This window comes from Bufo gargarizans, chromosome 5 (assembly GCF_014858855.1).
Source record: "Bufo gargarizans isolate SCDJY-AF-19 chromosome 5, ASM1485885v1, whole genome shotgun sequence".
Taxonomy (NCBI): domain Eukaryota; kingdom Metazoa; phylum Chordata; class Amphibia; order Anura; family Bufonidae; genus Bufo; species Bufo gargarizans.
Window position 1 is genome coordinate 91681026 of NC_058084.1, and position 23897 is coordinate 91704922.

Sequence of the window (23897 nt, forward strand, 5' to 3'; positions counted from 1 at the left end):
CCTGGTCTAGAAGGTTTCTGCTTAGATAGTCTGCCACCTTGTTTTCTGTTCCCTTTAAGTGTACTGCTTTGATAAAACTTAAGGAATAATCAGGGAAAAAATGTCTGCGGCTAAGGACATAAGATTTTTTTGATCTGGTCCCTCCTTGTCGGTTTAAGTAGGATACCACAGTGGCACTGTCTGAGAAGATTTGTATTCCTTTCCCTTGTTTATGGGTAGGAATTCTCTTAAGGCAAATAGAACTGCTCTGAGCTCTCATGTTCTGGGAGTCCTGACTCTCCATTGAGCTCCATACCCCTTGTCGAATGCCCCACTGACAATAGGCGCCCCACCCGGTTAGACTGGCGTCTGTGGTGATTGTTATCTGCGCCTATAGATGCCAAGGGAGACCCCGAGATAGGTTTGAAGGATCCAGCCACCAGATTAAGGATTGTATCACCTGAGAGGTGAGAGGAAGCGGGGCATCCAATGCCACTCTTTTAGAATCTGCCATTGAAGTGTTCTGGAGTGAAACTGGGCCCAATTGACTGCGGGTAACGTTGAGGTCATTCTGCCCAATACTGCCACATTCCATGTCTGAAGGTTTCGATCTTTTGAGGGTACCAGTGACCGCACATCTCTTAAATCGGGATTTCTTGTGCTGAGGAAGGATACACTGTAGGTTTACTGAGTCCAGAATCAGTCCTAAAAATATGCAACTTTGGGAAGGGGTCAGTTTTGACTTTCCCCAGTTTATCTGCCATCCTAGTTTTGTCAAAATTTGTAATACTTCTTGGAGATGCGAGGTTAAACTTTTTTGTTTTTGTTTCTGCCACCACAAGAAGATCGTCCAAATAAGGAATAACCAAAATGTATTTTTCCCTTATGTGGGCCATAATCTCTGCCATCATCTTTGTAAAGAGCATGGGGGCCTAAGATATTCCAAACGGAACTGCTCTGTATTGTAGATGATGGACTTGGCCTTCCATGGAAACTGCCACTCAGATATTTTTGGAAATCTGCACGGATAGGGATGTGGTAATAGGCATCTTTTATGTCTATGGTGGCCATGAGAGTCTTTGAATAGATGTTTTATTGCAGCTTGTGAAGATTCCATTCAGAATTTTTTGTATCTTAGGAATTGATTTAAGTCTCACAGGTTTATGATCATTCTGAATGCGCCGTCTGGCTTGGGTACAAGGAAAAGGGACGAATAAAACCCCCTCCCTTTTTCTGAGTCCGTAACAGAAACTAAAACCTTTTTCTCTAGAAGGGAAAAAACGTCTTTTTTGAATGCTAAGTTTCTTGTAGAAATCTGCATAAGATTTTTAATCTTTCCGGTGGAGGAGACAAACTCTAGATGGAACCCGTCTTTTATAATACCAAGAATCCAAGGGCTTCACAAGATTTTTTCCCAAGCCCAAGAAAACAGAGTCTTCCCCCCCATGGGACAGAAACCGTCATTGTTGACTAGCCTTGGACCCTGAAGTGGACTAAGAATTAAACAGAAACCCCTTCTTATTTCTGTTCTCGTCGGAAATTCTGTCTTCTGAATTTTTTTTCTTATTTTTCCGAAAAAAAAATGCTGTCCTTTGGGAGGTCTGGAGACAGGAAACCCTTTTTTGTTATCAGAGGCCTTCTCTAGAAGGTCATCCAAAACTGTTCCTAAGAGATAATGTTCATGGCACGGAATAGAGCAGAGTTTATTCTTTGAAGTTTGAACCCGTGTCACCAGACCATGCCTTAAAGGGGTTATCCAGACAATGGGGGCATATCGCTAGGATATGCCCCCATTGTCTGATAGGTGCGGGTCCCACCTCTGGGACCCGCACCTACAACGAGAACGGAGCCGGGGAGAGTTGTGGCTGGAGGACCCCGGGTTTCCCAGGGTCCGTCCACCACCAGGCAAAGCTCCCTGCCTCTCCCATTCAAGTAAATTGAAGCGCACCGCGCATGCGCGGCCGACGCTCCCATTCATTTCTATGGGGCTGAGGGAAATAGCCGAGCCAGCGCTCGGCTATTTTCGGCGGCTCCATAGAAATGAACGGAGGGCGGCTGCGCATGCGCAGTGCGCCCTCCTCCACTTTCTCTGCTCCGTTCTCCTTGTAGGTGCGGGTCCCAGCGGTGGGACCTGCACCTATCAGACAATGGGGGCATATCCTAGCGATATGCCCCCATTGTCTAAGATGGGGTAACCCCTTTAAGCCAAATAGTTCTCCTTGCCGAAATTAGATAGAGCCGCTGACCTTGCATTTCATTTTAATGCATCCGCAGAAGCATTAGAGATGAAGTCTACTGCTTTAAGGATGGTGGGGAACACTGCTAGTAACTGTTCTCTGGAGGTTTTATTCTGGATTTGGGACTCCAGTTCTTCTAACCATAATTTTAACGACCTGGCAGTAGAAGTAGTGGCAATATTCGGTTTAAAGGGCTTCTGTCACCCCACTAAAGTCTTTTTTTTTTTTGGGCTAGTTACATTCCTTATAGTGCGATATATGCAAATAGAATGGTGTTACTTACTTTCATTCAGCCGTTTCTTATAAAAACTAAGTTTTATAATATGTAAAATCAGGTCTCTACCAGCAAGTAGGGCGTCTACTTGCTGGTAGCCGTCGCAAAAAAACGCCCCCTCGTCGTGTTGATTGACAGGGCCAGCCGCAATCTCCTCCTCCGGCCGGCCCTGTCAGCATTTTAAAAATCGCGCGCCTCTGTTCATTCGGCGCAGGCGCTCTGAGATGAGGAGGCTCGTCTCCTCAGAACTCCCTCAGTGCGCCTGCGCCGCTGACATCACCGAAAGAGAAGACGTCATCGGCTGGGACTCCGATTGGAACTGCCCACTGCCACCAAGGGAGGGAGAGGCTGGGGGGCACATGAGAGGCTGGCACAAAGCACAGGGCAGCAGGGAGAGCGTAAAGTCCTATTCACCCTAATTAGGGCTGCAGTAAACGAATATTTTTGTAATCGAGTATTCTATCGATTATATTTCTCGATTCATCGAGTAATCTAATAAGAAAAAGCTACTTAAAATAACGTACGTAATTAGGTATGTATAAAGTTATTGGTTTGAAGGGGTTAATAACTTTATACATGCCCATTGGGTTTGGAGGGGTTAATGGAAGCACCTTGGCATTAGGCATGTATAAAGTTATTGGTCTGAAGAGGTTAATGAAAGCACCTTGGAGGTGCCTTCATTAACCCCTCTCTAAACCAATAACTTTATACATGACAAGGTGGTGCTTGCAGCCTCCATTAACCACTCTCCATCTGCCTCCCCCCAGCCTCTGATCTGCTTGCCCCCAGCCTCTGATCTGCTTGCCCCCAGCCTCTGATCTGCCTCCCCCCTCCCCCCAGCCTCTGATCTGCCTCCCCCTCCTCCCCCCAGCCTCTGATCTGCCTCCCCCTCCTCCCCCCAGCCTCTGATCTGCCTCCCCCTCCTCCCCCCAGCCTCTGATCTGCCTCTCCCCCTCCCCCCAGCCTCTGATCTGCCTCTCCCCCTCCCCCAGCCTCTGATCTGCCTCTCCCCCTCCCCCAGCCTCTGATCTGCCTCTCCCCCTCCCCCAGCCTCTGATCTGCCTCTCCCCCTCCCCCAGCCTCTGATCTGCCTCTCCCCCTCCCCCAGCCTCTGATCTGCCTCTCCCCCTCCCCCAGCCTCTGATCTGCCTCTCCCCCTCCCCCAGCCTCTGATCTGCCTCTCCCCCCCAGCCTCTGATCTGCCTCTCGCCCCAGCCTCTGATCTGCCTCTCGCCCCAGCCTCTGATCTGCCTCTCCCCCCAGCCTCTGATCTGCCTCTCCCCCCAGCCTCTGATCTGCCTCTCCCCCCAGCCTCTGATCTGCCTCTCCCCCCAGCCTCTGATCTGCCTCTCCCCCCAGCCTCTGATCTGCCTCTCCCCCCAGCCTCTGATCTGCCTCTCCCCCCAGCCTCTGATCTGCCTCTCCCCCCAGCCTCTGATCTGCCTCTCCCCCAGCCTCTGATCTGCCTCTCCCCTCCCCCCAGCCTCTGATCTGCCTCTCCCCCCAGCCTCTGATCTGCCTCTCCCCCCAGCCTCTGATCTGCCTCTCCCCCCTCCCCCCAGCCTCTGATCTGCCTCTCCCCCCCTCCCCCCAGCCTCTGATCTGCCTCCCCCAGCCTCTGATATGCCCCCTCTGGTAACGCAACCCCCCTCCCCAGTATTAATCATTGGTGGCAGTGGCCACAGGGTCCCCCTCCTCCCCCCCATCATTGGTGGCAGTGTCAGTTCCGATCGGAGCCCCAGCAGTGTAATGCTGAGGCTCCGATCGGTTACCATGGCAGCCAGGAGTCACGCTACTGAAGCCCTGGCTGCCATGGTATGTTAGTAGTGAGCAGCGCATTATACTCACGTGCGCTGTGGCCGCCGGTCGCTCCTTCTGTCTGTGCGGCGGATTGCTAATGCTTACAGCATTAGCAATGCGCCGTACAGACCTATGAGAAGGAGCGACCGCCGGCCACAGCGCACGTGAGTATAATGCGCTGCTCTCTGCTCACTACTAACATACCATGGCAGCCAGGGCTTAAGAGCGTCCTGGCTCCCATGGTAACCGATCGGAGCCCCAGCATTACACTGCTGGGGCTCCGATCGGAACTGACACTGCCACCAATGATGGGGGGGAGGAGGGGGACCCTGTGGGATATGGCCGGCACATTCATTGGTGGTGCAGTGGGCACAGTCCCTCCCCTCCCCTCCTCCTCCCCTCCCCCTTGGTCTTCAGCGGCAGCCGCGCACAGTGGGGAGGGAGAGACTCCCTCCTCCTCCCTCAGCTGTGCCGGCCGCTCAGTCCTGCCTCTCTGGCTCCGGAGGACACGGAAGCGGTGAGTGAGACGCTTATTTCACTCCCGCTCCGTGATCACGTGATCTGAGCGATTCATCGATGCAGGGAAACTGCATCGATGAATTTTTTGACTCGATTTAATCGAGTTATTCGAATAATCGTTTCAGCCCTAACCCTAATAGAGCTCTATTAGGGTGAATATGACAAGGGTTCTAGCCCCTAAGGAGGCTAATAGTTATTAAATAAAAAAAAAAAAGTTTAACCCCCCCCCCCCAAATATAGAAAACAATATATCACGATATATATCGCACATGCTTAAAATTATATCGCAATATAGATTTTAGGCCATATCGCCCACCCCTAGTACCAACAGTTCAGTTTGCCATGATATTATCAGATATACAAGTGAGTAATTGCTGGTTGTTATGCCCCTACGGGTGTAAAATGTGCCAAATTTATTAGGCTCGTTTCACACTAGCGGCAGGACGGATCCGACAGGCTGTTCACCATGTCGGATCCGTCCTGCAGCTATCTCGCCGTGCCCGCGGACCGGCGCTCCGTCCCCATTGACTACAATGGGGACGGGGGCGGGGCTCCGGCACGGCACGGAAAAAGCCGCCGGACTAAAAAGCCTGACATGCAGTAATTTTAGTCCGGCGGCCTTTCTCCGTGCAGCGCTGTACTGCGCCGGAGCTCCGCCCCCATTATAGTCAATGGGGACGGAGCGGCGGTCCGCGGGCACAGCGAAATAGCCGCAGGACGAATCCGACATGGTGAACAGCCTGTCGGATCCATCCTGCCGCAAGTGTGAAAGTACCCTTAAGCGGTAATTTTGATGCATCTCAGGAGGCCCATGCGCCATAAACTGGAAGATACCTTAAAGGGGTTATCCCATCTTAGACAATGGGGGCATATCCCTAGGATATTCCCCCATTGTGTAATAGGTGTGGGTCCCACCTCTGGGGCCAGCACCTACAAGGAGACGGGGAGAGTTTCCTGGGGTCCGTCCACCACCAGGCGCAGCTCCCCGCCTCTCCCATTGAAGTGTATAGGAGCACACCACCGCTCCCATTCATTTCTATGGGGCAGACGGAAATAGCCGAGCCAGCGCTCGGCTATTTTCAGCAGCTCCATAGAAATGAATAGAGGGTGGCTGTGGTGCATGCGCAGTGCACCCTCCTCAACTTTCTCCGCTCTCCTTGTAGGTGCGGGTCCCAGAGGTGGGACCTGCACCTATCAGACAATATCCTAGCGATATGCCCTCATTGTCTAAGATGGGATAATAACCCCTTTAAAGAGGCTCTGTCAACAGGATCAACCCTATTAAACTAGACATACTGCCTGGTAGGGCTCATCACGATCATTAAAAAGATACCTTTCTTTTGTCTGTACAATAAATAGCTGTAGAGGTGTTTTTATTCATATGCAAATGAACAATTGGAGCACTAGGAGGAGGGGCTGAATCCTTTGAGCACTGCACACTCCCCCTTCTCCCTTTGACCGACAGGGCTAAACACGCTGAGGACAGAGCCGTGTCCTAGCATGCACATATTAGATACTACATGTACTATAGCAGGGGTGGCCAACCTGCGGCTCCTCGCACCTTCACTTGCGGCTCTCAGAGGAGCACGCTCTCCTCTACATATGCGGCTCGCACCGGGGAGCGGGCCAGGGATGTCGCAGGTTTCTAAATATCAGCACAGGTGAGAAGGAAGAAGAAAGCAGCCCCCCCCCCCGTGCTGCTGCCACCAATGAGAATGCAGAGGGAAAGGAGAGGGGCTGTGGCCACTGCCACCAATGAGAATGCAGAGGGGAAGGGGAGGGGCTGTGGCCGCTGCCACCAATGAGAATGCAGAGGGAAGGGGAGGGGCTGTGGCTACTGCGCCACCAATGAAGGGACTAGGATGATTCCCACAGAAAATCACAAGAAAAAGAACATATGTGCTTACATGAAGAGGACATCGGGGGAACAACAATGCATTTCAGACTCATTGCAAAGGTAAAGAAGAGCGCTCTGCTCAAAGACTAAAAGAGGACAGCAATTTATACTCAAGAGTGCAGTGCAGGATCATGTACTGAAAGATGAGCCATGAAATACCACCACCTAGTGGTGAACATATATTAAAGGCAAGTGACAGGTGCAGGGCCTTACGCCTCGTTCACGTTTCAATGCTTTTACTGATGTCCGCTAGGTAACTCACTCATGTATTCAAATACAGGAGGCGGGTGCTGAATCATATAGCCCGCACCCGACCTCTATGAGAGTGCAGTGCACCCCCCCCCCCCCCCTTAATATGTGCAGGCCCGCGCTCTGACCTGATGCTGTGCACGTCAGGTCACTGCGGAGAGGGCGCCAAAGTCTTCAGAGCAGCAGCTGCAGGATAAGCCTGCTCCTACACAGTTTTATTTTATTAAATCATGGGGGTCTTATCTGACATGGGGGTAGTATGAGCTCAGATAAGACCCCCAAATCCTCATCAGACCCACAAAATTAGCCTCTCCAGTGCTTACATAAGACACCAAAAATCAGACACCCTATGCTCACATCTCCCCTATGTCAAATCCCCCCCCCCCCCACACACATGGCGGCCATCTGAGCATGGGGCGGTCGGAGAAATCTTGAAACACATTGAGAAAAACAAAGATTGCCAGAAGCCTCACTAAAGCCGTCTACATTTAAATGTTTGATAACTCAGTTGCAGTAATACTGTCGTGTGCGCGCATATTTGTGTAAACGGATCGCTTGTGGCTCCTGGCAGTCATATGATTTTTCTTTCTGGCTCTTTGTGTCTGTAAGGTTTGCCACCCCTGTACTGTAGCTTCACCACACTGAGATCGGCTCAGTAAGCTAATCTACACATTACTGGTTTATCCCCACACAATATATCATTATAAAGACACCAGTAAGATGTGTTAGGGTCCATTCACACGTCCGTTTTTTCTTTCCTGATCTGTTCCGTTTTTTGCTGACCAGATCTGGACCCATTCATTTTCAATAGGTCCTGGAAAAAATCGGACAGCACATTTTCCGTTGTTCCATTCCGCATGTCCGTTTAAATATAAAACATGTCCTATTCTTTTCCGCAAAATTCGGATCCTGGTACAATACAAAGTCAATGGATCCGCAAAAAACGGAAGACATTCGGATGTCATTCCGTATGTCATCCGTTTTATGCGGAATCCGTTCCTGGAAACACATAACAAATTTTTTTTTCAAAGAAATCCAAACAACTTTATTTGATTATTGAAATTTATACATATTTCCGTTTTTTTGCGGATCCGCAAAAAACGGATGACATACGGAAACATTTTCAGGAACAACGGATCCGCAAAAAACGGACCGAAAATCGGGATATAGGAAAATACTGACGTGTGAATGTAGCCTTAGCATGGGAAAAACTGACATTTTTGCGTGGTAATGTTACAGCTTGGTGAGTAAGTGATTGGTTTTGCATGTAGAGATCCCAGGTTTGAATCCTGGGAGATACAAGATTTTTTTCAGTTCAGGTCAGGAGCCATGGTCGGACCCTGGTTACTGGCTCCTGATTACTGTCGGTGCATGAGGCCTTACACAGACAATGTCATCAGTCACTTATAACATCTCCCACATGGACAATGAAGTCAGAAATAGCAAGGGTTTAAATGCATAAATTCATTACGTCAGTCTGCTCCTCCCCCTTTGAAGGGGTTTTCCAGTTATAATTATATTTTATGTATGTATTATGTATAGCTTGCATCTTTCCTCCTGAAAAAGAGGATTCATACTTACCTGCTCCACGATGCTCCGGTCCTCTGCTGTCGCCATCTTCTGGTCCCTGCACTGTTTGATTCCAGCTGGCCATAAGCATGGTCACACGCACCACTTCAGCCAGCGGTGATGTGGCCACGTGGGGCTGTCCTGGTGTTTAATATGGATGACCTATCCTTAGGATAGGGCATCAATATCAGGATGTGGGGGTCTGACTCCAGGCACCCATGCTGATCATATGCCTGAGAAGGCAGCTAACCAAGCACAGCGCCATACCTTGTAGCTATGCTTGGTACTGCAGCTCAGCTCCTTTCACTCAGCTGTGCCTAGGCCATCACTATCAAAATCTCAGACAAACCCTCTAAAAGGCTTTGTCCGAGATGAGCAATGAGTTTTTATTTTGACTTGTCAGTGATAGATAGATATATATATATATATATATATATATATATATATATATATATCTATGTAAAATATATATTTTTCATACACACACAAATACTTGGCATTCATGACATCAGCAGAACAATGGAAGTGTCTATATCACACACAACAATTACAGAGGTTACATGCCAAAATCCCGTACCTGTATGATATGTCTGGCAGCAGTTTGTGGGTTATAACGTTTGTAGTAGAACCTGCAAACATAAAAGAGATAAAGCTGAAACATAAACATCTTACATAACAGAAAAAATATAGGTTTGACTGCGTAGGTGTCTGGAATAATGGCAACGCCCTTGTTGCTCCTAGAGGCTCATTTGCATATAATAAAACATCATTTTTCTCAGCAATGCGGGCACATATGTACATGGGACCAACACAGATGCCTTCAGCTGACAAGCGCACATGTAAGGCTACTTTCACACTCGCGTTTGGTGCGGATCCGTCACGGATCTGCACAGGCTGATCTGTTCAGATAGTACAAACATCAGTTTAGAACGGATCCGTTTTGTATTATCTTTAACATATCCAAAACGGATCCGTCTTGAACACCAGTGAAAGTCAATGGGGGACGGATCCGTTTTCAATTGCACCATATTGTGTCAGTGAAACCGGATCCGTCCCCATTGACTTACATTGTGTGCCAGGATGGATCTGTTTGGCTCTGCTTCGTCAGGCAGGCAGCGTTTTGGTATCCGCCTCCAAAGCGGAATGGAGACGGAACGGAGGCAAACTGATGCGTTCTGAGTGGATCCTTATCCATTCAGAATGCATTAGGGCAAAACTGATCCATTTGGACCGCCTGTGAGAGCCCTGAACGGATCTCACAACCGGAAAACCAAAACGCCAGTGTGAAAGGAGACTTAGGCTACTTTCACACTAGTGTTTCTCTTTTCCGGCATTGAGATCAGTCATAGGGGCTCAATACCCGAGAAAAACGCTTCTGTTTTGTCCCCATTCATTGTCAATGGGGACAAAACGTAACTGAACAGAACGGAATGCTCCAAAATGTATTCCGTTTGTTTGCGTTCCCATACCGCAGAGCAAACGGCGGGTTTCCTTCCGTCATGGGATGCAGAGCAAAATGGATCCGGCATGACCCACAATGCAAGTCAACGAGGACGGATCAGTTTTCTCTGACGCAATAGAAAACGGATCCATTCCCCATTGACTTTCAATGGAGTTCATGACTGATCCGTCTTGGCTATGTTAAAGATAATACAACCGGATCCGTTCATAACGGATGCAGACGGTTGTATTATCAGTAACTGAAGCGTTTTTGCTGAATCCTGCAAAAACGCTAGTGTGAAAGTAGCCTAACAGGTCATCCAGTTTTATGGGTACAAAACTGCTGACAGATGCCCTTTAAACACAGTATATGCAGCTTTTCTCAACCCCTGGGCATTTTTGGGCTTGTTTTTCCTTCTTTTTATCACAGTGCATGCAGAAAACAAAAATGCTATGAATGATTGCCAGGTGGTATAACACACTGGGGGTCATTTATTAAGGCTTCTTTCACACTTGCGGCTGAGTATTCCGGCAGGCAGTTCTGCCGCCGGAGCTGCCTGCCAGGTCCGGCCGCAAATGAATGCATTTGTCAGACCGATTCAGGTCCGTCTCACAAATGCATTGCAATACCGGATCCGTCTTTCATCTGGAAAAACAGATACAGTATTTTCTTTTTTCATAGATTTAAAGGTCTGCGCATGCCCGGACCGGAAGAACGGATCAGTCAATGCGGAAATTTTAACGCCAGATCTGGCACTAATACATTTCAATGGAAATTAATGCCGGATACGGCAAGTGGTCGGGATTTTTGGCCGGACAGAGAACTGCAGCATGCTGAGGTATTTTCTCCGTCCAAAAAACATAAGAGGCACTGAACTGATGCATCCTGAACGGATTGCTCTCCATTCAGAATGCATTAGGATAAAACTGCTAGTGTGAACGGACCCTAAGTCCCTATGCCAGTTTTGCAGCAGACAAAAGTTGCAAAAAAAACAAACACCTTTTGCACAAAATTTTTTGCAAAAATTAGCATTTTTTGTACGCCACCCTCACCACTTTCTGCAAAGTAAGCACGACTACAGGCCCTGGCAGATTTATCCTCATGGGCGCAAGTTTGATTTTAGGTGCACGGAGCACATGGGGATGCATGCATCTATCTCAGACAATGCATTTAACTAGATTGGTTGCTATGGGCAACCACCACATTTTAGCTAACTTTCCATTGCTGGGCGGTTATGCAGAGAGGCCAGCAGGACACCCCGATGGGGTAAGCGGTGACCCGAAAAACTACTATATCACCCGGTATATGAGCTGCAGGAGGTAACACTACGTCTATGGCGTCTCCCTGCAGCCGCTGCCTTCCCCGTCACATATCTGGGTCTTAAAACGGCGATTAAAGAAGGAAACAGCAAACTCAATAATCAGCACACTAATACTGACCATGGGCCCAGTCACCGTGAACGTCTCGGCTCCTCACTCACTACCGGCTGCGACGTCTGAGCAAAATGGCGGCCGCAGAGCGTACTCTCAAAACTGCGCATGCGCGCTGCCTCCCGCTCTTCCTAGGGAAATGCGCAGAATCAAAAGTGCAACGCCGTCGTGTAAAACGTTAGAATTCGATTAGAAAGTACAGTCTACGTATGCTCCACGTCAATTGGCACACCGCGGAGCTGTCTTTTACCGCCTAAACAACGGATGATAACCAACAAAATGTCTACCTTCTGATCGGCGACTGTTCATTGGAGCCAATGGCTAGTCGGTGACGTCACTGGCGCGTCTAAACCAGAACGTTCTAGTCGTTCTGTGGGACTCGAGGGGAAGGCGGGCGCCATCTTGGAACAGGTTGAATTTGGCGTTTGGGAATTGGGAGACGGCGCGCTCATCTGTTCTCGGTACCGGGGGCTGATATTCGGTAACGATGGGCTGGGCGTTAGCGGTGTAGCTCAGAGGGGGAGAGCGGGTATTGTGGCAGCTGTGTTTGGGTGGGGGGTGCACCGCCTCCTCTTCGCGGCCTGGGCAGGTTGCTTTCGGTTTGTGGCTGCAGCACGCGTTCTATCTGGAGTGCAGGAGACCGTGCTGGGACTTGTGGTGCTTTGACCCGTGGGAATGCAATCTTTAGGATGGATTTGCGATCTCGTCTGATGTGCACCCTGTGGAGGTGACCTCCAGGGCCCGGGGCTGGTGGAGGTTTTCCTTTTTGTGCGTTTGAATGTGTCTGGATGTATTAATGTTGTTTTGTTTTTTTATGCATGCCTGTGTCGAGTTTTAGTTTAGTTTAGTTTTTGTTGTTGTTGTTGTTTTTTTTAGCGTTTTGTGCTTGTGTCCAGATATAGGGTTTACTATGTATGCATGCATGTGTCCAGATATAGGGTTTACTATGTATGCATGCATGTGTCCAGATATAGGGTTTACTATGTATGCATGCATGTGTCCAGATATAGGGTTTACTATGTATGCATGCATGTGTCCAGATATAGGGTTTACTATGTATGTATGCATGCATGTGTCCAGATATAGGGTTTACTATGTATGCATGTGTCCAGATATAGGGTTTACTATGCATGCATGTGTCCAGATATAGGGTTTACTGTGTATGTATGCATGCATGTGTCCAGATATAGGGTTTACTGTGTATGTATGCATGCATGTGTCCAGATATAGGGTTTACTGTGTATGTATGCATGCATGTGTCCAGATATAGGGTTTACTGTGTATGTATGCATGCATGTGTCCAGATATAGGGTTTACTGTGTATGTATGCATGCATGTGTCCAGATATAGGGTTTACTGTGTATGTATGCATGCATGTGTCCAGATATAGGGTTTACTGTGTATGCATGCATGCATGTGTCCAGATATAGGGTTTACTGTGTATGCATGCATGCATGTGTCCAGATATAGGGTTTACTGTGTATGCATGCATGCATGTGTCCAGATATAGGGTTTACTGTGTATGCATGCATGCATGTGTCCAGATATAGGGTTTACTGTGTATGCATGCATGCATGTGTCCAGATATAGGGTTTACTGTGTATGCATGCATGCATGTGTCCAGATATAGGGTTTACTGTGTATGCATGCATGCATGTGTCCAGATATAGGGTTTACTGTGTATGCATGCATGCATGTGTCCAGATATAGGGTTTACTGTGTATGCATGCATGCATGTGTCCAGATATAGGGTTTACTGTGTATGCATGCATGCATGTGTCCAGATATAGGGTTTACTGTGTATGCATGCATGCATGTGTCCAGATATAGGGTTTACTGTGTATGCATGCATGCATGTGTCCAGATATAGGGTTTACTGTGTATGCATGCATGCATGTGTCCAGATATAGGGTTTACTGTGTATGCATGCATGCATGTGTCCAGATATAGGGTTTACTGTGTATGCATGCATGCATGTGTCCAGATATAGGGTTTACTGTGTATGCATGCATGCATGTGTCCAGATATAGGGTTTACTGTGTATGCATGCATGCATGTGTCCAGATATAGGGTTTACTGTGTATGCATGCATGCATGTGTCCAGATATAGGGTTTACTGTGTATGCATGCATGCATGTGTCCAGATATAGGGTTTACTGTGTATGCATGCATGCATGTGTCCAGATATAGGGTTTACTGTGTATGCATGCATGCATGTGTCCAGATATAGGGTTTACTGTGTATGCATGCATGCATGTGTCCAGATATAGGGTTTACTGTGTATGCATGCATGCATGTGTCCAGATATAGGGTTTACTGTGTATGCATGCATGCATGTGTCCAGATATAGGGTTTACTGTGTATGCATGCATGCATGTGTCCAGATATAGGGTTTACTGTGTATGCATGCATGCATGTGTCCAGATATAGGGTTTACTGTGTATGCATGCATGCATGTGTCCAGATATAGGGTTTACTGTGTATGCATGCATGCATGTGTCCAGATATAGGGTTTACTGTGTATGCATGCATGCATGTGTCCAGATATAGGGTTTACTGTGTATGCATGCATGCATGTGTCCAGATATAGGGTTTACTGTGTATGCATGCATGCATGTGTCCAGATATAGGGTTTACTGTGTATGCATGCATGCATGTGTCCAGATATAGGGTATTTTAGGCTACTTTCACACTAGCTTTTGATTTTCAATACAGGGGAAAAAAAAACGCTTCCGTTTTGTCCCATTTCATTGTCAATGGGGACAATGAAAAGAACGGAATGCTTTAAACTGCATTCTGTTCCGTTCTCATACCGGAGAGCATGCTGCGGTTTGCTTTCCATCCTGGGATGCAGAGCAAGGCGGATGCGTCATGACCCACAATGCAAGTCAATGTGGACTGATGTGTTTTCTCTGACGCAATAGTATTAATCAGCCCCCATTGACTTTCAGTTTAATTCATGACGGATCAGTTTTGGGTATAGTAAAGATAATACAACTGAATCTGTTAATACAATCTGCATCCATTATAAACAGTAACGGAGGCGTTTTTGCTGAACCGTGCCGGATCCAGCAAAAACGCTAGTCTGAAAGTAGGCTTATGCAGACGGGCCCAGATATAGGGCGTCCTCTGCCGACGCGTGGGCCCAGGTGTAGGGCGTCCTCTGCCGACGCGTGGGCCCAGGTGTAGGGCGTCCTCTGCCGACGCGTGGGCCCAGGTGTAGGGCGTCCTCTGCCGACGCGTGGGCCCAGGTGTAGGGCGTCCTCTGCCGACGCGTGGGCCCAGGTGTAGGGCGTCCTCTGCCGACGCGTGGGCCCAGGTGTAGGGCGTCCTCTGCCGACGCGTGGGCCCAGGTGTAGGGCGTCCTCTGCCGACGCGTGGGCCCAGGTGTAGGGCGTCCTCTGCCGACGCGTGGGCCCAGGTGTAGGGCGTCCTCTGCCGACGCGTGGGCCCAGGTGTAGGGCGTCCTCTGCCGACGCGTGGGCCCAGGTGTAGGTTTTTGTTAGATGTTATTAATTTTTTTTGGGGGGGGGGGGGGCGCGCGCGCGCATCGGTGAGTCAGATCACCCCCCCCCTCCCTTTGTGTTAGATGAATATTTTGTATCAAAAATAACAAATGTTATTGTTTCAGAAGGATGTTTATATATTTTTTTTATTTGCTTGCATAAGGCTTCGTTCACATCTGTGTGGAAGGCACCGTCATAGATTCCCTCAAAAATCCTGGGCTGCATGCTACAACGTTTTTGTTTGGTAAAATGATGGAGCGCTCAGCTGACCCGTGGGGGGGTGTTGGGTGTCATTTGTACCCACAATGCAGCTGATGCAGCACTTTTTTATTTTTCTATTGTAACTGATCAGAACAGAAATGTTTTTGCCGATGTGAATGATGCCTAGATATGTGAAGAAAGCACCAGTAGAGTAGTCTCACCTCGGGATAGGTCATCTCTATATATCTGAGGGGTCCAACTCCCAGTAGCCCCGCTGATCACCTACCAGTGACATGACGCACAGGTAATTATCAGCGCTTACACAAGTACTTCAAGCAGCTGACCGTGGGGGTGTCGGATCCCTACCAATCTGATATTGACCCATCCTGAGGGTAATCAATATTAAACCACTATACTCCTTCAAGGGCTGCACTCAGATTGTGTTTTAGTCCACACATAGGGCTGTATTACACCAGGCACATAATTGTCAGAAGAGAAGCTTCCCTTCCTGACAATTACGTGTAGCGATCTCCTCCATAGTATGGGGAGGAGTGATTGCTAGTGCCAAATGATGATTTTTAAACCAGGTGAAAGATTTTGTTTGCCCAATGAACAAGCGTTTACTCGTTTGTCAGGTAATCGGCAGCAGTATTACACTGCCAGATCGTTGCTAACCAGCGTTCCTGCAAACGCTGGTCAGCGATGATTTGCCTAACAATCGGCTGGTGTAGTACAGCCTTTAGTACGCCATTAAAGTTCCAGATGTACATGCTGATCATGAGGGTATAGCGCCAGTGAAAGCATCATAGACACCAGAGCATATTACTCATGTGTATTCATGCATAATACTTTCAGTATAATTCTGTAGAAGCAAGATCAGGCAGTAACACACAGCATTATAAATCAGTATGATGCCATGTGATTCCGTGGAATAAGCAGTGTCCGTAATGGAAAATCACACTCGCACACGCTCATCTGAAATAGGCCTTAGGGGTGAGTTCACATGACCCCTATTTAGTTCCGTTCTGCTCTGTTATAGGAAAATAACGGAAGTGCCGCCTGGGATACATAACTGACACGACCGCAGCTGAATAAACCCCATTGCTTGTAATACAGTCCGTTCAGTGTCCATTCAGGATCCTGTCTTTTTACCAGACCAGTCCTGCTTTGCAGGCCTCTTATTGGCCGGAGTTTTTGATGGAACCTGTGACAGAGACCCTGAACTGAGCCTCCTATGCAGAAGTGAACAAGTCGTTAACATATGTATGCCTATGTATTATTTCTTAGAATTACTGCAGCTTTCCTACTCCTCGGCTAGGAATATTTGCCAAAAATGCCGAGAGGAGTATTTTCACACCGGAAAAAAAATAAAATGAAGTGTGACCTCTGCATCCACAGGTCCGGTACTGTGAGAGATTTTTTTTTTTTAAAAAAGTACACCACAAATTGAACATAGTGGCCCAAATTTACTAATGTGTCTGTGCCAAAAAATCGGTCTAAAAGGTGGCACAGATTGTGTAGTTTGGCGTATCTAAAGTTACTACACTCTTTCTGACATGCTCGATAAAGGTACGAGGCCTAAGATGCTCCACAATGATGGTGTAAAAAATCTGTCTAAGGCTCCATTCAGACGTCCGTAACATGTTTTGCAGTTCCGTGGATCAGCAAAACACAGCGGCAATGTGCGTTCTGCATTTTGCGGACCGCACATAGCTGGCACTAATAGAATATGCCTATTCTTGTCCCCAATTGCGGACAAGAATAGGACATGTTCTATTTTTTTCAGGAACGGAATTGTGGACCCATAGAAATGAACGGGTCAGCAATTCTGTTTCGCAAAATGTGGAACTAAATTGCGGACGTGTGAATGGGACCTTAAGGTAAGTTTTCTGGATCCGGTGTAGGTGGATGGTGCTGTGTGTTCCCCGGCGTAAATGCCAAGATTCGGTCAGACAAAAATGTTGCGTGCAGCAATGTTTGACTGGCCGGATCCCCTCTGATTCCTGCTCAACCGGGTTCAGTAAGCACACGTTACTGTCCGGCTATGCTGAATCCAGAGAACTTGGGCAGGCTGTTCTTTGCCAGAATACCCTGCCAAATTGCTGTGCCACATGTGTGAAAGTAGCCTAAGTCAGCCAACAGTTGGTATAGAGTCGGAGAAAAGTATCTACCCCCGCATCACATTCATCATCCAGCCTGAACCCCTGTGATAAATCTGGTGCAGGTCTAGACAGACTGTCTAAATTGACGCCATGTTTAGGATTAGTACATTTGGGCCAGTGTGTGCCATGGGACAATTGCTACTCGGTCTTGACGCCCATTCTGATTTGATTGATGTCCCAAAGGCCTGGTTTCTTTGTTACAGGCAGGCTCTTGTGATATCTGGTGTCCTGGGTTCATGTGTCTTTTGGTACTGGCGAGTGGCACTACAAACACAGCATGGTGCGGCTTTTACAAATGTCCCCTTGTGTCAGAGTGTTGGTAGCACAAGTTGGTTTTGGTGCATTTTTGTGATGCAGAACAAGTCACATCCATTCCTGGGTTCAGATATGTACGCATTACATATGGATTTTACTGTGGATTATCTGCAGATTTCACCCCATACATTGGCTAAAATCCATAACACAATCGGCACATTGCACTTCTTAAAGAGGACCTTTCACTTGTATAAACGATGTGAACTGAGTATGCTGCCATATAGAGCGGCACCCGGGGATCTCACTGCACTTACTATTATCCCCGGGCGCCGCTCCGTTCTCCCGTTATAGGCTCCGGTACCTTTACTCCTTAAGTTATAGTAGGCGGGTCTCCCCTTGTCCTGTGGGCGTCTCCTTCTCCTAGGCTGCAGCGCTGGCCAATCGCAGCGCACAGCTCACAGCCTGGGAGGTTTTTTCCTCCCAGGCTGTGCGCTGCGATTGGCCAGCGCTGCAGCCTAGGAGAAGGAGACGCCCACAGGACAAGGGGAGACCCGCCTACTATAACTTAAGGAGCAAAGGTACCGGAGCCTATAACGGGAGAACGGAGCGGCGCCCGGGGATAATAGTAAGTGCAGTGAGATCCCCGGGCGCTGCTCTATATGGCAGCATACTCAGTTCACATCGTTTATACAAGTGAAAGGTCCTCTTTAAAATCCACAGCATGCTTGTCTTTCCACATGTAACTTGATGCAACGTGGTATCTGCACTTCAAATCCACAGCTTCTGAATCCACCACTATTCTGTTATTTGACAGCCCTTGCAGTGTATAGATTTTTTTTCTTTCCCAGAAATTTATATCTGTTTTTGTTTTATTTTTACAGTTAAGTTCCAAACGAGCGTCAGAATTTAAGCAGGTAAGACAGGACATGATCTTGAAGGCTGATTACTGAACCCTTAGGTCCCGTTAACACATCAGATTTTGACATTATCAAAATCTGCCTCAAACTCTGTGGCAGAACACCACCGTTGTTCACTTTGCTGAGGAGCCGTTCATGGCTTAGTTCCATTGAATGGCGCTAACTCACAAGTGGAATCCGTCTGGGCACTGCTTCTATAAGGTGCAAGTCCGCTTTAGGCACAGTCGAGGCCTGCAAACTGCATCGCTGCCTCCTATTGAAAAACGGCAGGCACCATGCGGCTGCCATTGGAATTTTGGCATAGTGTTAATGCCAAAATTACGACTGCAAATTCTACCATTTGACTGGGTCCTTAGTATTTGCAGTGGGCAGCATGAAGCGTTTAAAAGACCTGTCCTGTCCCCAGACAAGTTAAACTACTACCAAACCATTATTTTTTTATATTGTCCCCAGAATTCAGAGCAATTTCAGTTTTTCCCTATTCCCCCTGCAGTTATTTACAATGACTTTCCATAATATGTTAAGTAATGCATACATTTACAACCAGGCAGTCTCCAATGTCCAGTATCAAGGGGCATGAAGCTGAGTGGATCTGTCTCTGTCCAGTCAGCTCAAGCAGTGGCAGATCTTGTGAGACTTTATGCTGTTTTCCGAGATCACGCTGCCTTCTGACAACAGTCCTTGCAGAGTGGATCCAGAAGCAGAGGCTCATGCAACCTGCATGTAGCAGGGGAAGAACAGGAAATAAAGCCACAGAGGGCAAGCAGGGTTCCAATGCAGACCTCCTCTGCTATCCTTGTGGCAGTGGCCTGGCTGTATAGGTCTCTGCTTCTGAATCCCACTGGCTGCTGTCTGAAGGGAGTGTGATCTAAGGAGATGATGTAAAGCTGGGTATACACACAAGAGAACTGTCAGGTGATGGCCGTCTCTCTCAATCTTCCCATACAAATGTATGCTCTGCTTGACAGTGGCTTCTCCTGGGAACAAAATGATCTTTTAGGTGTAATGTGTATGGCCAACTTTAAGCCAGATCAAGCTACCGGAGTTGTCCTGTGATAATTGGACAATGAAACAGAGGCTAAGGGCTGTATTACACCAGGCGATCAGACAGACGATTGTCAGGAAGTGTTCCTTCCCCTGCTAGTCAGTGGAGGAGACTACTGCTATTACATGCAACTTCCATTGTATGAAGAGGAGCGATCACTAATGCCATCCTTCATCCCCATACTGAATCATTGTTTGCCAACGGCAGAGTGTGTTTAGAAAGCATGATCTGCCGCTGGCAAGTGATGATTTTTAAACCTGCTGAAAGATAACGATTGCCCAATGACCGAGTGTTGCTCATTCATTGGGTAATCGGCATCTGGTATTACACAAATCATCGCTAACTAGCATTCCTACGAATGCTTGTCAGCGATGATCTGCCCAACAATCGGCTGGCGTAATACAGCCTTAAAGGGGTTCTACAGTTTGTTTAAACTGATGAGCTAGATAGATCATCAGCATCTGATCGGCAGGGGTCTGACTCCCGGGACCCCTGTCGATCAGCAGTTTGAGAAGGCAGCAGTGCTCCAGCAGCTCTGCGGCCTTCTCACTGTTTACCGCTGGCCCACTGACATCACGACTAGTATCAACTGGCCTGGGCGGGGCTAAGCTCTGTTCACTTGAATGGAGTTTAGCCGTGCCCAGGCCAGTTGATACTAGTCGTGACATCACTGGGCCTGCGTTAAACAGTGAGAAGGCCTGCGCCGCTACCTTCTCAAACAGCTGATTGGCAGTGATCCCGGGTGTCGGAACCCCGCCGATCAGAGGATAGATTATCGGTTTAAACAAACTGCAGAACCCCTTTGAGGCTTATGCCCCTTTGACACTGGGAAGTTCGTTAATTAGCATCTCGTATGTAGAACAGAATAATGCTCATTGTGACACAATGGATACCCCTAGAAAAAACACAGTGGACAATTAGTAATAAAGGTATGGTGGCCTTTTTAATGTTTTGGGGACGTAAGAGGTCCTCATCAGTCCATCTGTGACCTTTTCTACTGTATGTGATCAGGTTATACGGGTTTGCTTTGGGTGCAGCTGTCTTGGATCTGTCGTTCCCTTTTCTCAGATCTTTGTAAGTTGCTTTCTCCAACTTTTTTTTAGTTTTATGTACTGTACAGGTCAGATGTGTTATATATGAATATTACATTTTTACTATATATTTACAATTTTTGTTGTACACTTTTGGTTTCAGGTGACATTCTTTCAGACCCTAAAAATGGCTGTAGTGATCCGCTTACAGGGGCTTCCTGTTGTTGCTGGTTCGGTTGATATAAGGCATTTCTTTACTGGTTTGCAAATTCCTGATGGAGGAGTGCATATTATTGGTGGAAATCATGGTGAGGCTTTCGTCATATTTGCAACAGATGAAGATGCCAGGCGAGCCATGAGTCGGACTGGGGGTATCATTAAGAGCGCACAAATTCAGCTCTTACTCAGCAGCAAGACAGAAATGCAGAATACGCTAGAAATGAGCCGTAAAACTAACAAGAATCCAAAGCATCCTGCTGTACCACCTTCTGGTGATATGAACCGGTCAGCAATGGTGAAGAAAGGACCAAATCAAAATAAATTTGAGAAAAAGAATTATGATTCTGACTTGCAGAACAGTGGGCCGAAACACCGCGAATCATATGGCCAGAAATACGACACAAACGAGGTGAATTCTTCCAGTGATGACGTTTACGTATCTCTCTATGGGCTACCATACAGTGCAACAGAGGAAGAAATCAGAAATTTTTTTAAAGGCCTGGATGTAGCTGATATTATTTTTACTTTGCGACCAAACGGTCTTAAGAATGGAAATGGTTATGCGAAATTTAGAAGCGCAAAGGATGCTGAAGCAGCATTGGCTTTTCACAATCAATATATAGGTCACAGGTTTATATCTATATCTAAAGCAAGTGAAGAAAAGTGGGTGATGGCTGGAGGAAAGGTTGGTGAAGCTTACTCCAAACAACCCAGGAGACGAACAAGGTCTAGATCACCACAAAACCAACAGTTTTATGTGCATCTGAAAAACCTACCGTATGTAGTAGAGAAAGAAGATATTAAGAGATTTTTTGGAGTACCCGATATAGAAGATTCCCAGATCAAATTACTGTTTGATAAGCAGAGCAGCAGGCTAAGGGAAGGCTTTGTCATGTTAAAAAGTGAGTGGCAATACGAGAAATGCCTTAGTTTACACAAAAGCAACTTTAAGGGTCGGCCATTGTTCATCCTCCCCGTCCCTCGGAAGGCAATGCTGGAAATAATTGAATCATATGAAACCAAGACACCGCCAAAACAAGAACGCCCATACGAGGATTATGCAAGAGGAGAGCCCTCGAGTCTAAAGAGATGCATATACATAAGAAATTTTCCCTTTGATGTAACTAAAGTTGAAGTTCAGAAGTTCTTCACTGGATTTTTTTTGCATGAAGACGATATAATCTTGCTTTTTGATAACAAAGGAGTTGGATTGGGAGAAGCCCTAGTAAAGTTCCCATCTGAAGAACAAGCACTGCGTGCCGAAGGCTTGAATCGTCAACAGTTTTTGGGGACAGAAGTTCTTTTGAGGCGTATTTCTGAGGGACAGATGAAAGAGTTTAGTCCCTTCAATGATGCTCCAGTTCCAGTGTATAGAAATGAGTACACAAGAATTCCGCTACCAGAAGGCCCTGACAGGTCCTATGGGTTGCCTGAATTTGAGCGTAGAGAGTTTAGAGGTTCTCCAGAAAGGATAAGTGGCTCTTATCCGATGGAGTATGCTGGTGGAGATGAGTCTTTTGACATGGGAAACAATCATATTGACTACGATCATTACTTTTCAGCTCCTCATCACAACTTTGATAGCAGGTCAGCAGGAGCAGTAATACACATGAAAAACCTACCATACACCATTACCATTGCAGAAATTTCTGACTTTTTCTATGGTTACAATGTCATTCCAGATTCTATAGATATCAAGTTTAATAGAAAAGGAATGGCCACGGGACATGCTACCGCCTGCACTAACAATTATGATGAAGCAATGGCTGCCGTGAATGAGCTAAATGAAAGACCTATTGGATCACGGAAGATATATTTGACTTTGAACAGGATCTGAAAGGTCTCAATGGACTTGGTTTTAAGCTCCTGTTTACCACTGTTATGCATGTCTAGAAAAGTTTCTCACAGTAGTTGGAAGGTTTTTGTTCTAAAAGTCAGGACTTTCAGTTTTAAACAGTTGGTCATAATGAGAAACGAGATCGATTTTTGTTAGTGAACACATTCCACATTCTGTCTTCAGTTATTCTTGTGCTACTTTGTTCGTTTTTGGATTAAAGTGCTGACATACAACCATTCATGTCTGGAAATTTCTTTAGCTGATAATTGCTCAATACACCAGTCTTATAAACAAAGACAATGCCGTACAAGTTGGGAGGTGTATATCTGGAACTGAGATTTTTCTTCCTCCCAACCCCCTCCCCTCCTGCAAATAGTTGTTTAATATTTTTTCCAAAAACATTTAGTTGGTTAGATTACATGATGAAGGTTTAAGGCATTGGGTATTGTAGATGGCACATCAGTAGCCTGCAATATTGTTAGCAATATAAATTGCTGCCAGTTGGGTAGTAGTGCAACTACATATGTGAAGTTATGGCGCCACACTTTGCAAAGTTGATGGTTATGGGCACCAGTTCCCGGATGCCTGTCTGGTTTCTTTATCTGAATCGCTTGTGTACTTAATGTTTCTAATAGCTTTTTTTTTTTTTTTTTGTTAGGCTGTTGGAGAAATTGTGTGACGAAGTCTTATTTTGAGGATTCTGCTTTTGCTTTGTGCGAAGTCTAAGTACATTTCGAAATCAGCCTCGTCCCCTTATGTTTACGCTGTTCTTTTGTTCTACCTTGTTTTAAACAGGATTTGGAATTATGAGACGCTATGTAGTCTGGAATCTACCTTAAGTCTGCTGCATCACTCATTATGGTGTTTTTGGAAAACAGTTCAACCATAACCTTGTGAATTATCAGCAGGTTGTTACCATACGGTTTGCAGTGACAAATGGAACAGAGTGGTTTGACAAGGCTGCCCGACATTGCTGTTGACCAGAAAAGCCAACAACTTGCAGAAAACTTGGTTACATATACCAATTTGTTTTGCTTGATAAGGGGCTGTAGTTTTGTTCTTTAAGTGTTTAGTATTGCTCAATTTAAATATAGGGTGTGACTTTCCTTGGAATTATAAAGCCTACATTGCCAACTAAGCAAATCTGTGATCAATTTGCTTTTACTATAGCTAGAAATGTTATTGGTGTAATTATTGCAGTCAGTGATATTGTGGTCCGATGTGAGCAAGGTATTTTTTATATTTTTTTTATATATACATATGCAATTAATGTGTAAGTTAAATTTGCCAGGTAGCGAACGATACCTTATTCTGTAGATGTATGATACA

General features: G+C 46.7%; 2 protein-coding genes across 6 annotated transcripts in view; one reads left to right on the forward strand and one right to left on the reverse strand.

The window, feature by feature from the left end:
- LOC122938220 (RNA-binding protein 12B-like) overlaps nt 1-11498 on the reverse strand; it is a 65217-nt gene extending 53719 nt beyond the window's left edge. For both annotated transcript variants that reach the window (XR_006389990.1, XM_044293592.1), the window contains exons 1-2: nt 11405-11498; nt 9102-9153 (exon numbers count right to left, since the gene is read on the reverse strand). The gene's annotated coding sequence lies outside the window, so the exon portion shown is untranslated. The remainder of the gene's footprint in view (nt 1-9101; nt 9154-11404) is intronic.
- Nucleotides 11499-11767: 269 nt separating this feature from the next.
- On the forward strand, nt 11768-22806 carry LOC122938221 (RNA-binding protein 12B-like). Of its 4 annotated transcripts, XM_044293596.1 has the most exons (4): nt 11779-11856; nt 18401-18433; nt 20676-22318; nt 22414-22806. In XM_044293596.1, exons 3-4 carry the CDS (start codon nt 20700-20702, stop codon nt 22433-22435), a joined length of 1641 nt encoding a protein of 546 aa, XP_044149531.1. In that variant the 5' UTR covers nt 11779-11856; nt 18401-18433; nt 20676-20699; the 3' UTR covers nt 22436-22806. The 4 variants fall into 4 exon arrangements, with proteins under 4 accessions (XP_044149528.1, XP_044149531.1, XP_044149529.1 ...); XM_044293593.1 differs by having other exon boundaries at nt 11768-11876; nt 20676-22806; XM_044293594.1 differs by having other exon boundaries at nt 20676-22806.
- The last annotated feature ends 1091 nt before the right edge of the window (nt 22807-23897 follow it).

Bases quoted from the DNA above. Each gene is read 5' to 3' on its own strand.
- LOC122938221 (XM_044293593.1), top strand. From the start codon at position 20,700: ATGGCTGTAGTGATCCGCTTACAGGGGCTTCCTGTTGTTGCTGGTTCG.